Source organism: Bos indicus, chromosome 3, assembly GCF_029378745.1.
Source record: "Bos indicus isolate NIAB-ARS_2022 breed Sahiwal x Tharparkar chromosome 3, NIAB-ARS_B.indTharparkar_mat_pri_1.0, whole genome shotgun sequence".
NCBI classification, from domain to species: domain Eukaryota; kingdom Metazoa; phylum Chordata; class Mammalia; order Artiodactyla; family Bovidae; genus Bos; species Bos indicus.
Window position 1 is genome coordinate 26,634,969 of NC_091762.1, and position 13,736 is coordinate 26,648,704.

A 13,736-nucleotide genomic window follows, 5' to 3' on the forward strand; every position below is an offset into this window, starting at 1 on the left:
TCACCTGGATTAATGCAGTCCAGTTCATCTTCCAGCCTTGCCTGCACCCAGCCCCCGCTCTGCTAGAGTAATCTAAAATGCAAACATAGCCACATACTCTCCTGAATAAAGACTTTCAGGGGTTTCCCCATGGTCCAGTGGCTAAGAATCCGCCTTGCAGTGCATGGGACACAGGTTCGATCTCTGGTCTGGGAAGGTCCTACATGCCGCAGAGCAGCTAAGCTCATACGCCACAGTTACTGAAGCCCAAGCATCCCAGAGCCTGTGCTCCACAAGAAGAGAAGCCACGGCAATGAGAAGCCCACACAAAGGAACAAAGAGCGAGACCCTGTTCACCACAACTAGAGAAAGCCTGCATGCAGCAAGGGAGACCTGCCACAGCCAAAAAATAAAATAAATCTTGTGCCTCCCCCCTGCCAAACTTTTAGATGACCAAGTCCCAACTCCTTGACTGGATCTTCATGAGCTGGTGCTTGAGAACTCTCCCATCACCTCACCTTTCAGACACAGAACCACTGTGTTTCTTTGAATGGCTCTTACCATCCTCTCTAATTTTGCATATACTGTCCCCTCTGCTAAGAGCCCTCCCTACCTGATATATGCCTATTTATTTAAAAAATTTAAAATTTGGGTTTGCATCTCCTATGCAAAACCTTTCTTGACACCTTGGAAAATGTACCACTCCTTCCTCTATCTCTGTCATGAACTGCTATAATTTTACTTATTCCACATAATAAAATGAATGATTTACATGCCCATGCCCTCTCCTACAAGTCCATGAATTTCCTAAGGGCAGGAATCAGTTCTTACTCATCTTTCTATCTCTTCAAAAAATACTGAATGGCTAAAATAGACACTGTAGCCGGTGCAGTGATTTAGAACATGTACACGCTTTGGAGCCAGAAAGACCTAGGTTCAAATCTTGAGCAAATTAGTCTCCTTAAGCCTCAATTTCCTCATCTCTAAGAATGGGGACAATAATGGGAGAAACTCCATTATCTGACACAATTAGAGCTATCAGTTGATCAATTAACAGAAATGTTAGGTAAAGATGAGAATTATCAAAAGACATTTATGTATCTTAAAAATTTTATTTTCACTTCAATCATATAGTATGTATTTGTTCAACAATCTCTTGACACAGGCCCAGGTCTATTATCTGGAGTCTCCTCTCTTTTTTTGCATAAACTAAACCTATCTTCTCTTCTACAACTTTCAGGTTTGATTTCTTTAAAACGGAGTAAGAATTAACAACAACAAAAAAACCAACGTTTGTAAAGTCAATGGAGTATAGATCTTCCTATGCTTTTATGATTTATAAAAACATAAATCGTTTATAGTTGTATTGCCTGGACTTAAATTGACAGCACTAAAAAAAAAAAAAGCAATCTGCCTCTATCTAGTCTCTTCAGGGAATTCATCTTCCTTTCATCAACACATCTTTCTCTGGCACTCATATTTCATTGATTTACATATTGTTCAATGAAATTATATAATCAGAGTAACCAGTACTGGTGGCACAAATACACTGGCAAACAGAACAGAGAGGACTCAGGTGAGCATTACTCCCCACCCCTAGTGGAGCTGAGCCAACCAGGTGTACAAGCCCCAAGCAGTGAGTGTATTAATCATGTCATTTTAGTTCTGGTTTTTCATGCTTTGACATCCAGAGCTTTGATGACCCCGGAGACACTGCTCCTCCCAGGACTAACCAGTTCCTAGAGAAAGGAAGTCATTCCAATTTGCCTGTGAGCATGTCTTCCATCAGCTGGTAAAGAATCTGCCTGCAATGCAGGAGACCCCGGTTCGATTCCTGGGTTGGGAAGATCCCTTGGAGAAGGGAACAGCTACTCACTCCAGTATTCTGGCCTGGAGAATTCCATGGACTGTAGAGTCCATGGGGTTGCAAAGAGTCGGACACGACTGATCAACTTTCATTTTTTCACTTTCACGCCTTCTGTGTACAAACCCCTCCTCCACTGAGCTCTTACACTCAGGACCACTGTTCCCTGCTCAGATCACCCCAAGGCCAGGAACCAGATGTGCTGGGGGGAGAAGGGGAATAGCTGGAGTATTAAATTAGGCATATGCAGACCACGACCTATTGAACAAGGAGCACAAACCACCCACATCGGGTCAGCAAGTTGCTCCCTCAGCATCTGAACCCCCACCCAGAGGAAGTGAAACCCAGGGTCATTTTGATTGAAGGCACAATTTCAATACACTCACACAAAGAATGTTAAGTCATAAGATTTATTACTTACAGACCCCAGAAACCAGGGCTGGGGGCCCAGCGAGCCAGGGGAAGGGTAGTCCTGCGACGTCCAGGTGTCCAGTGAGCAGGAGATAGAGAGCAGGGTAACAAGCGCCCATTACTTATCAGGTGGCTGCGGTGGAGGCTGCAGGCTCAACTCAAAAGGGTTATTTTAAAAGGAGCCTGGGGAAAAGCAAAGTGGGGACTTGGGGCAGGAACCGTAAGCTCAGGTCCTTATCTATACGTTCAGGCTTTGGCTGTGAGCAGCACTATTATCCTGTAAAATCCTAGGCAGCAACTCAAAATAGCTGTTTTCTCATCACACCTGCTAACTAGGGACACTTGCTACGCCCCAGAATCCGCTGAAATTCTCCAAACTAGTCAATCCGAAGCCAGCTTACCCTGACTTGCCTGTTCCTTCCTGTGAAAACCAAAACAAGGGCTGCAGTCCATGCTTTTCTCTTGCTCCCTCTGCTGCCTGAGGGATGCTGGTGCTTCCCCGTGTGGCCCCTGGGGTGTGGCGTGACCCCTCCTCTTGGGATCTGTGAGTGAAACAAGCTATCTTCTCAATGGTTGGCCCTGCTTCACTGAAATAATAAAACCTGTGTTTTGAAGTGGTGTGCTACACACACTGGTCTGTGGGTAAGAGGACATGGGGTGGCTGTTAGCTCGAAGATCCAGTTACATGAAGAGCACATAAGAAATCTGCAGTGGTCACCTCGGGTGACCTGAGGCTCTTGCCCAGGTGCGAGTGCATGCGTATGCATGCTCAGTCAAGTCTGACTCCTTGAGGCAAGAGTACTGGAGTGGCGCACCCTTTCCTCTTCCAGGGGATCTTCCCACCCCAGGCACTGAACCTGCATCTCCTGCATCTCCTGCATTGGCAGGCAGATTCTTTACTGCTTGAACCACCTGGGAAGCCCTCGTGCCCTCGCCCAAGTGCACAGCACATCAAAGCATCCCCAGTATTGGTTAGCTATTGTCACAGTGGGAAGAGGTCCCTGCCCTCGGGCCACTTTCAGACAACCAGAGCATCTGTCAGGGGTTTCTCTTCTAGCCTACAGAGGCAGATAAAGGCTCCCTGTGAGACCTGACAGAGAAGCAGGAGTTGGAACAGGTGGACAGAGGTTTCTGGATGAGCCAACAGCAGCTGCCAAACCCTCTAGGAAAGGATATAAGTGGGAGGTTTTCTGCGCTGAGCACAATGCCTTGGCCACAGGAGTTATGTGAGCAAGTTTTTATTTTTCTTTTAATATAAACTGAGGCAGGTACAGGCTCAGCAAGAGGTGTGGGACTGCTGCAGACCAGCTCTGACTGTGTCAGTGTTTCGATGTGAGCAGAATCTTCCCTCTTCATGGAGAAGCATGCAGCATTGGGCCATTTCCCACAGGACAGCGTCACTGTGCATTCATAAACCTCTAGTCCCTTCTATGGCGTTTCCCTGGTGGCTCAGTGGTAAAGAATTTGCCTGCCAATGCAGGAGATGTGGGTTCGATCCCTGGTCTGGGAAGATCTCCTGGAGAGGGAAATGGCAACCCACTCTAGTATTCTTGCCTGGGAAATCCCATGGACAGAGAAGCCTGGTGGGCTATAGTCCATGGAGTCAAAAGAGTCAGACATGACTTGGCAGCTAAAAACAAGTCCCTTCCATATGTCTGGACTGGGACCAAGCCCCAGGCGAGGTTAGTTAACCAGGACACAGACCCAGCCTCTGAACACCTCACAAGTGAGGTGGTCCCTGCCCGAGACACAAATAGGGAAGGCTGGCCGAGGCTGAGCAGCTGCTCCTGGGGCCAGCAGGGAGGTGGGAGCCCCAGCACTCTCTCCTATCCTGAACTCAGAAGCCAGCAGCCTGGGGAAAGGATTGTTTTTTCCTAATACAGGGGCTAACACCTTCTGGACCTGTTTGGCTCCAAGACTGGGTCATGAGTCAGAAAAGCTGTTCTGTTCCAGGCACGACATGGTCACAGAACTTGGGTGTGTTTCCTCATCCGCAGAGAGGAACAGCCTCTAACTTCTCTCTTTCCTGACAAGGGTCCTATAAGGTCGTGAGAATGCAGGGAGAGACCTAGAGACCATCCTCAGCAGGGGGCCCCAGCCCTCACCTATCTGCTTGGTGGAAATCTCACTATTAGTCCTGTTAAATCCATTTCTTCTTTTATCTTTGGTGAACATCTACAACATGTTCATGGGATTCCAAGAGATGAGAAGGTGCTCAAGTGGCAAGGGACTTCAGCCACAGTCCCTTATGCAGAGGAGATGAAAGGGTAACAGAGGCCAAGATCAAGTTCCTCACACAACTTCAGTTTAAATTAAACTTCCTTTAATGAAATAAAAAACAAACGGTGCATTGCATAATATTTTGTGGTCACAGTATAAAACAATACAATTAGTTCATATAACATTGGATATGGACAAAAATACACAAGACCCTTTCTTTTGTCTACGGAAAATTCGGCAGATCTGTATGTGCCACGCTAAAAAAGAAAGAAAGTCAACTTTTTTCTCCTAGTGATCTGCACACAATAATTATCACTGAGAATTTGGTCAAACAGCGGAGGAGAACTTACCCAAATCCCAGTTCCCTTCTTCCTCTGTTGTCATCGGTGAAGGTTAAAAAAAAAAAAAAGGGTTTTCTGAAAGTAGCAAGTTGTGTAGTATTGCTTATTATTCCTGCTAAAGAGGCTCAGTCTTTGGCTCACAGATGTCAGTGACAAAATCATGGCTGCAGGCAGTCTGCAAAGCAAGAAGCAAGAGCCACCAGGGAAAACAGACAAGGATCTGGGCAGGAGAAGCCACTTTGACCAGGATCTTAGGGAAAGCCACATAGATAGGAGAGGAGAAAAGACACAAATAAATACATTTCTAAATTAAGATTTTAAATCCAGTTGGTGAGTCAGAGTTCCACTGTCCCATGAAAAATCTGAAAAGTTGTTAAAAAGTCAGAGCTGGCATTTTCTTTTTTTTAAAAAAGTGAAAAGTGTATGTAAACATTATAAAGTAAACAATGGAAAGTACTTCTCAGGCGTTTATCTGAATATAGCTTAGGCTCTTTCTGGGGATATTTTTACGATTAGAAGAAAAAAAACAAAGTCAAACTTTCTATCAAGGTTCTCTGTGTTAAGCAGTGCACTTTCATCCGTGTCAGTCGTGGCTGGGTCCTTGCCTTCATGCCAGCGCTTCTGCGGTAACCTTTTCCAGAAGAGCACTCAGCAGGGGGCCCCATTTGGTATAACAAGAGTACATCTCACACTCTGACCAGGACGCACGTTCCAGCATGTTCACGTCCCTGGAAGGAAGGCGGTCCTTGGTACCATGCCCTGTGACTTCTCCCTACTTTGTACCAGCCCAGTGGATGGAGGGCGGGGCTCGGGGCATGGTAGATGCCGTAGAAGCCCCAGCCTTGAAATGCAACAGCAGTCCGAAAGGAGAAGGTAGAGTGTGTGAGCACGTGCCACCTTCACTGCCACCGGCTGTCTGCTGCGACCCGTCCACGTTTTTACACACACCTGGGGCCCCCGGGTCACATCCAAAGCCAAGTATCCTTTCCTCCTTCCAAGGGCCTGTACTACAACAATCCTAAACTTTCTTTTAGGAGGCTGATCACTGTGAGGGCTCAAAGGGCACTGGCTGTTCTGAACGCAGCACCTGTGTCTATTTCCTGTTTGCACAATCACCTGTGACTCACCTCCTCTGAGACGGCACAGTTGGGAAATGGCATGTAGGAAATACCCAAATCTAGCGCTATCGCAGCCTCTTCCCCTTCCCCTGACCGTTCGTGCTCTGGGAGAGCGGGCCTGCGGTACGTCTTCCCGCCACAGATGCTAGGCCCGGAATCCCTCTGTTCTGCTACCGTTAGTACAGAATCTAGTTTCAATCATATGAGGGGTCCCCTGGGTGGGCAAAACCAAAAGGAAAAATTTGGTGGCAATCTGCTGTCTGGGGGGTGACTTGGTCATATGTGCAAAACGAATCGTGGGCAACAGAGGAGGGAAGTAGAAGGGAAGATGGTGAGCTGGGAGCAGTCTAGCTCGTCCGGCCCATTGTGACAGAGAGCCACACGTGAATGGCCATCATTTTGTATTACTTTATTGCTCAAAACAAACCAATCTTTTTTTTCCCTTTTGGAAGACAAAGTAGTATTAGGTCCTTCAGGGTAAAAGCAGGCAGAATGCAATGTGGGGATTGAGTCACCAGTGAGCCTCAGGAAACCCCACTGGGATGCTTCTGAAAGGCCAGCGCTGTGTGGGGGCAAGACACAAATCTTTTTGGGACTGCTGTCCTACTCCTGGTACGAGTGATCGGGCAAAGCGGACCACTCTCAGATCTACTTTGTAGGCTGTTCACACAGCAATAAATTGCTGGGTTTCCTTTGTGTTCCTAATAGGAAAGCAAACACACCACAAAGTATACCCTTTCTCACTAACCCCCTGCAGGGGATTTTTTAAAAGACTTGAAGGACTGACAAGGTGACAGAAAATGCATGGTTCTTCTGGGTAATTTCTGATTCTGTGAAGTCAGTCTTGCAAGCAGCAATTCGACTTCACATTAAAGAGCCCAAGTGGCTCGTGAAGGACATGGGGTGTCAGTGGTTCCCCCTGAAGACCCACAAGGCTTTAGCCTCTAACAAAGGGCAGGACAGGGAAGAGAGGTGGCTCCGTCCGCCTGACACACCCCTGCACCACTGACCCTCTGGCACAAACTGCAGAAATCGAACTTCCAGGATATCCCCCTTCTGCAATCCCTGGGGCCCCCTGAGGCATGGTAGCCTCGGAACTGTGGGAGTGACTGTCTGTTCCTTTCCTTGTCTCCGACCTCTTCCTTGCAGGGCTTCTCACTGCCCTGGACAGAGGGGGCTGTGCATTTTTCTTCATACTCATTCTTAAGGCTAAGGTGGCAAGATAAGGTGCTTGGTGGAGAGCCAAATTCTCAATTCCAGGGCCATTTCAGCACTCGCACATAAAGCAAATACGAAAGAAGTGGAAAGGGGCAGAGAAGCAGAAAACCAAAACCAAAATGCATTTGGGCTTGATAGGAAGTCACGGACTGCAGGTTTAGATTTTAAATGTAGCCTAAACCCCCTGGAAAATAGGGGGTGGGGAGGGTAGTAAAAGCCACACATTAGCCTTCAGCACTGGTCTGTGTTGTCCCTCGGCCGGGGTAGAGGGTCGCCTTTAGCAGCTCTCTCAGCACATCTTCCTCTGACTCGGAAGACGTACGGATCTCACCCGAGACAAAGAACTCTGAACGCCTTCACCCCTTTCTCACTGCAACCCCTCAAAACAAAAGGTAGAAACACACACAAGTCAGAGATCTATAAGCCAGTAGGAGAAAAAAATTAGAGGTTAACCATTAAAAAGCCGCCGTCAGGAAAACACACACTCGATTGTTCCATCAGAAAGTGCCGTGGGAAGAAGAGCCGTGTGCTGGTAAACATGTCTGCGCTCAGGACTTGACATGCAGAAAAGAGAGAGCGCCGAGTCCCACCTGAGATTAGAGAGGACTGGTTTTTAGTGTAACACACTTCGCGTTAAAAGATTGCTGTCCTCATCTCGCCCAAACCGCTCCTCGACCGTCCCTCGGTCTCGGCCTTTCTGGCACCAATTAGTCCATCTCCATGGACATGAGCCGGCGGCGCTCTCGCCGGGTCTCCTGGACTTCCTTCTTACAGCACCAGTGGGAGCTGCAGTACCCGATGAGGCAGGACAGGAGCCCGATGACAGTGGACAGGCCGATGCCAATCAGCAGCGGGTACTTGAAGGCGTTCAGCACTGGGAGGGAGAGATCAGAGGGATAGAAATCATGATGCAAGTTGCAGGGTGTAGGGGGTGTTGCGGGGATGGGGACAGCTCAGGGAAGACCATCGCCTCCCCTCTCCACTGCCCCGGGTCTCCCCCAGGAGTCTGACCTCACAGGTCTTGCACCTAGCACAGGGCTTGAAACAAGAGCAGCTCAGCCATAGGTGTCCAAAAATGAGCAAATATATCCCCACCCAATTCCATAGCAGGCAGGGTGGTGGTGGGGGGAACCCAGAAAAAAAAAAAGATTTCCTTCAATATCTTTGAATGTCAACTTGCTTTTTAGGGTTTTGGCAGGAGATTGATTTTTAAAAGTCAGTATAAGGGCACCACACATTCAGCAGCAGATGCATCCTTAAAAAAAAAACCTACATAAATCAATTCTATGCATCAGATAACTGAAGTGTACTAGGGGAGCTATTTTAAGTAACACTATAGTAAATTATCTAGCAAAGTGAATAATCACTCCCTGCTTGTTCAGTAAATCTGGATTTTCATATGGAATGACTTCAAGCAAGACATTTCTAAGAGGCAAATATGGTATCACTGACTAAGTTGCAGGAACGCATACAGTTCAGATCCTGCACCTACAAAGTCCCCGTCCCCCGAATTACCAGCAAACCTTGGGTGGAGGCTGGCACCATGGTTGTTTGCCCGACATTTAGCACAACAGCCCCATGAGAGATTATCATCCCATTTAACAAGAGAGGACACACAGGATTAGAAAGACTAAGTCATCTGTGGAAGAGCTGGGGCTCCAATTCCAGTCCCCACCAAACTGACACATCGTCAGGGAAACGCACTCGAAGGCTCCTACTTAATCCTTCCAGGCACCTGGACTTGAATTCTGTCTGTGAGTTTTTTCAATTCACACTTACTCTGACACTTTCTGCAGAGAAGACAAGTTTTCCGTTAACCAAGGAAAATGTGTCCCCCACTCCAGGAGGCTAGAGAGCAGAAGGGTGGGGAGGGGGCCCCCTGACCACTTAGTTAGGCTGACTGGTCTTCAGTGTGAGCCAACAAGATGGGGAGCTCCCCCTCCCATCTCAGGGTTCTGTGAAGAACCCTCCCCGTGCGAGTGAATGGGAGGAGCCCCCTTTCACCAAAGGTAGGACCAGTAAGGGGCTTTCCCAGATGGCTCAGTGGGTAAAGAATCCACTTGCAATGCAGGAGACAAGGAGACTGGGGGTTCGATCCCTGGGTCAGGAAGATCCCCCAGAGGAGGAAATGGCACCCCACTCCAGTATTCTTGCCTGAAAAAGCCCAAGGACAGAGAAGCCTGGTGTGCTGCAGTACATGGGTTCTCAAAGAGTCAGACACGACTGAGCGACTAGCACAGCACAGGACCAGTAGAAGGGTAAAAGGGGCAGGAACTCACTCACGGCCCCTCCAAGAGACCTTGACCCACTCTCTCAATGTTGTTCTCTGCCCCTGCCTGGCAGAATCCGTGCCAACCCTAGCATACAACAAAGCGACTATGTCTAGAATTTACAGAATGCATTGAAAATCTGTCCAGTAAGTTTAAAAAATCATTTCCCAGTGGTGCCTCCAGCACACCCGGTACCTAAGCTGGGAAAACAGCAAGGGCTGAGTGTGCTCTTTCTGGGTACACGCCTGAGCCAGGCTAGAGAGAAAGCAGGCACATTCCTCAAGGGTGAGAACCTGGATCCCATCAGCGGTGGCAAAGCACGCGGAGAAGCCATTCCCCAAACACTGAGAAGGTTATTTGTGTGTCATTCTTACCATCCATCTTCACAGTTATAAAGATGGGCTTGGACTGGATCTCTGCCTCCTTCTGCCAGGAACCTGTGGGTGACTTCACCCACGGAGTCACGGAGCAGTAGTAGTTGCCAAAGTCCTGGTCCTCGGAGCCATGCACTTGCAGCAAGAATTCCAGCATGCTCATGCGCTCCAGGCTGAGGCTGCTCTTCCAGTCCCTCTGGGCCGTGTTCACAATCCCCTTCCGATCCAGTGACGACAGGAGGACGGGAGCCTTGTCCAGGCCAAAAGAGTGCACGGCAAACCAGGACACGTCAAAGGCCATGTCGTCTACGGATGACCAAGCCAAAACCCTGGGATCAGTGGCACAGGCAGAAGAAGTTCCATGTATGGATAACACACCTCAGGTGACGTTAGTGGTAAAGAACCCGCCTGCCTAATGCAGGAGACATAAGAGACTCGGGTTTGATCCCTGGGTTGGGAAGATCCCCTGGAGAAGGACACGTCAACCCACTCCAGTACTCTTGCCTGGACAATCCCATGGACAGAAGAGCCTGGCACGCTACGCTCCACAGTGTTGTAAACAGTCGGACACAACTGAAGTGACTTAGCACACGTGCAGCCTGACTGGGGGCCAGCACGGCTCTGGGGACCTTAGGTGTCCCCGAATCCTCTCAACAACCATACATGAAGGTGCGGTCACATTTTCTAATCTCTGGAGGGACCCATTAACCTTGTTTGAGATCACACAGCCGGGAGGTTGCAGAGCATGTGGCTTAACCCAGGAGTTCAACTGCAGAATCCACCCTTTTAACCAGGCCACTGCCACCACCCAGCTGAAGGAGCACAGCCCCAAAATGTCTCCTCTACAGAACTTGGGATGGAAAGCTTGTGTGTGGTGACATAGAATGCTCTCTCCTCCAAAGAAAGCAAGGCCCTTCAGCATTTCAGGCAGAAGAACCCAAGACTGGAAGGTCACTAGTCGTAAGCGACAATACGGACATAAAGTGAATTGTTCAAAGACTCTGTATGATTTCAGTATCTTTAGATCATGAAATTTTTGCACCTTGTTTTATGTCCCTGGATATGTTCCAGTGTCTCCTAGTTTATAGTCTATGGGAACTTGAGTAGAATTTGTATTCTAGTGTTGTGTGAAAATTGTATAAATCTTATTTATGTTGAATTGGCTCAAAAAAAAAAAGATACAAGCTTTCAGTTATAAGAAAATAAATACTAGTGATGTAGTATACACATGATGACGATAGTTAACACTGCTCCGTGATGTATATGAACACTAAGAGAATAAATTCTAAGAGTTTTCATTACAGGGAAAAAAACACTTTTTTGTATCTATGTGAGATGATGGATGTCCACTAAACTTATTGTGATAATCATTTCATGATGTATATAAGTGAAATCATTATGCTGTGTACCTTAAACCTGTACAGGGATGTATGTCAATTTTATCTTAATAAAACTGGAGGGAAAAACGGAAAAAAAATAATAAAATGAATCGTACAAAATGGAGAGTTGTAAACAGTTTAGATTTTTATCGTTCACTGTGATTTTTTTTCCCCCCTGAAGTGCTTAAGTTCAAAACAAGAGGAAAAAAATGTCAAGCTGAGAAAATTGAACACGGTTTAACAGTCCCAGTGAGTAATGCTGTGGAATCGTAAAGTACTCTGCAAAATTAAGGTTCTAACAGCCTCAAATAAATTAATGTGGGCACAAGAGTAAGATGACTTTGGCACAAGTGGTAATTCTCATCGAACGTGGAAATAAGACTGCACATCCTAAGCCTCTGACCTCTTCTACTAACAGTTACCAAGTGACACCAGCTGCGTCAGGTCCGAGAGTCACCCAGCAGGCAAGAAAGCGGGCCACAAACACTGCTTTATCTTAAATTCACTTGACAAGACTTTCTATACAAATGTTAAATGACACAATTTTTATTAAACAAAAAGTAATATCCATTTGGTAAAAATACACTAATAACCTCAAAAAGCACATTATAAGGCAAATAAATCATATTCAGATGCTTACACAGAGAAAAAGAATGTAAGCAAAATTAAAAGCAAGAATTTTTTTCTTTTTTGTGGGAGGCCACGTCTCTCAGCTTGTGGGATATGAGTTCCCTAACCAGGGATAGAACCCTGCAGTGGTTAAGCATGGAGTCCTCACCACTGGACCACCAAGAATTCCCCTAAAGTGAGAATTTCTACAAAATTGTTCAGATGATAATTCCTTTTCAACTCACAATAAAAATGTTAAGTGCCCAGTTGCTTTAGTCATGTCCGACTCAGCGATCCCGTGGATTGTAGCCTGCCAGGCTCCTCTGTCCATGGGATTCTCCAGGCAAGAATACTGTTAATGGCCACAGGCAAATCTCAACTCTACATGTGATGTCAGCTCTCTACTCTGAGGCACCAAAACATCATTTTTTTCCTTCCCATCAATCCACCAAGGCATTTGAGCAAAACCTTTGATTGTTCCCAGCATGCAGGCCATCTCTTGGCAAATGACCCACTCCCGGAGGGCAGAGGGCGTGTGGTCAGTGTCCTCACATCCTGGCCAGTGCCTGGGCACAGCAGATCACTCCCAGGCCCTCAGTGAAAACCAGCTCAGCGCGGCTGTCACCTGCAGACGCTGGGTGTTACTGAAGGCAGAGAGTCACAGCTGTGTCCATATTACTTCTGCCCGGACTCTAACCCCTGTCCCGCTATGCCTTACAGTATGGTGGCCAGGCTGTCGAGTCAGGCTACTCGGGCTAGAATCCTAGCTCTCATCAGCTGTGTGACCTGGGTGAGTCACTTAAGTTCACAGTGACTCAGTTGCCTCCTCTCTAAAAGGAAATTACAATAGCACCCATGGTTAGTCAGCTGTATAAAATGCTTAAAATAGCACCAGGAATGTAGTAAGTGCACAGTAAAAGGTGGCCACCATGAACATCCTTATCTCCACAGTTCAACATACACACTCTGTACTAGGAGATGCTCTGACAGGAAGGGCACTGCCGCCTGCAGCAGATGCTCCTGGCACTCTGCCCTGACCAGCTGGAGCGCTGGGCCCCCAACTGCTCCAGGGGTCGGCTGCTAAGCTCTCACACCTGAACCTTCTCCAGAGGACTGTCCTTAGCTGACAGAAGCCACCTCCAGGAGAGCCACCCCTGGAGGTGAAGAAACGCTACCCCTCCCCAGCCATTCACTGTGGACCATGACCAACGACTGGGGAGGGTAGGTATAAAAGCCTTAGCTCAACAAGGTCACTCACACTTATGGTATAATCCATGCTCTGCAGCAACCCATAGGGAGTTACACTTGTTCTGAATTCAGATCTTTGCCTGGCTTCTTTCCTAGTTCTACCTTGATTCCCTCAGTCCCTTGTGGTTCCTCCTGAGGGCACATCTTCAATTAATCACTCGCTCGCTTGTCTCAGGCTTTGCTTCTAGGGAATCTGACTTAAGACCCCGCCTCTAAAGAGCTGTGATCCTCTCCACCCCTCCCGCTGCGGTGGCACTCAGCCCACTTGGGCCACATGTCCTTTCCAGAAGAGAATTCCTTCACAGCCCATAGGAAACATGAGGAAAAATGAAACCACAACTTGTGTTTAATTATTCAGAATCTTCTACCCATGTAGTCCAAGAGTGCAAAGTTCTGGAAAATTGTGATGTGTAAGATAACAGCTACCTATAGCTTTTGCAATTACATTGCAATTACCTATAGCTTTTGAAATTACATTGGAGGGAAAGACTTATGTTAAGGGCACAATTGGTGACCCATTAATTTATGAGAAAGACATTGAAATGTTACATTTTTGTATACTTATAAATGAGCTTAACATTTTTTTTTAAATTTTTTATAAACAGAAGGATTGTGGGGGAGGGATAGTTAGGGAGGACATATACACACTGTTATATTTTAAATGGATAACCAACAAGAACCTAGGTGGCTTGTGCTCAATCATGT

General features: G+C 47.2%; 1 protein-coding gene across 2 annotated transcripts in view; it reads right to left on the reverse strand.

Moving 5' to 3' along the window:
* Positions 1–4,555: 4,555 nt before the first annotated feature.
* PTGFRN (prostaglandin F2 receptor inhibitor) overlaps positions 4,556–13,736 on the reverse strand; it is a 111,414-nt gene continuing 102,233 nt past the window's right edge. For both annotated transcript variants that reach the window (XM_070785847.1, XM_019956733.2), the window contains 2 exons: positions 9,796–10,101; positions 4,556–8,025 (listed from right to left, as the gene is read on the reverse strand). In XM_070785847.1, coding sequence (XP_070641948.1) covers positions 7,859–8,025; positions 9,796–10,101 — 473 coding nt within the window. In that variant the 3' untranslated portion in view covers positions 4,556–7,858. The remainder of the gene's footprint in view (positions 8,026–9,795; positions 10,102–13,736) is intronic.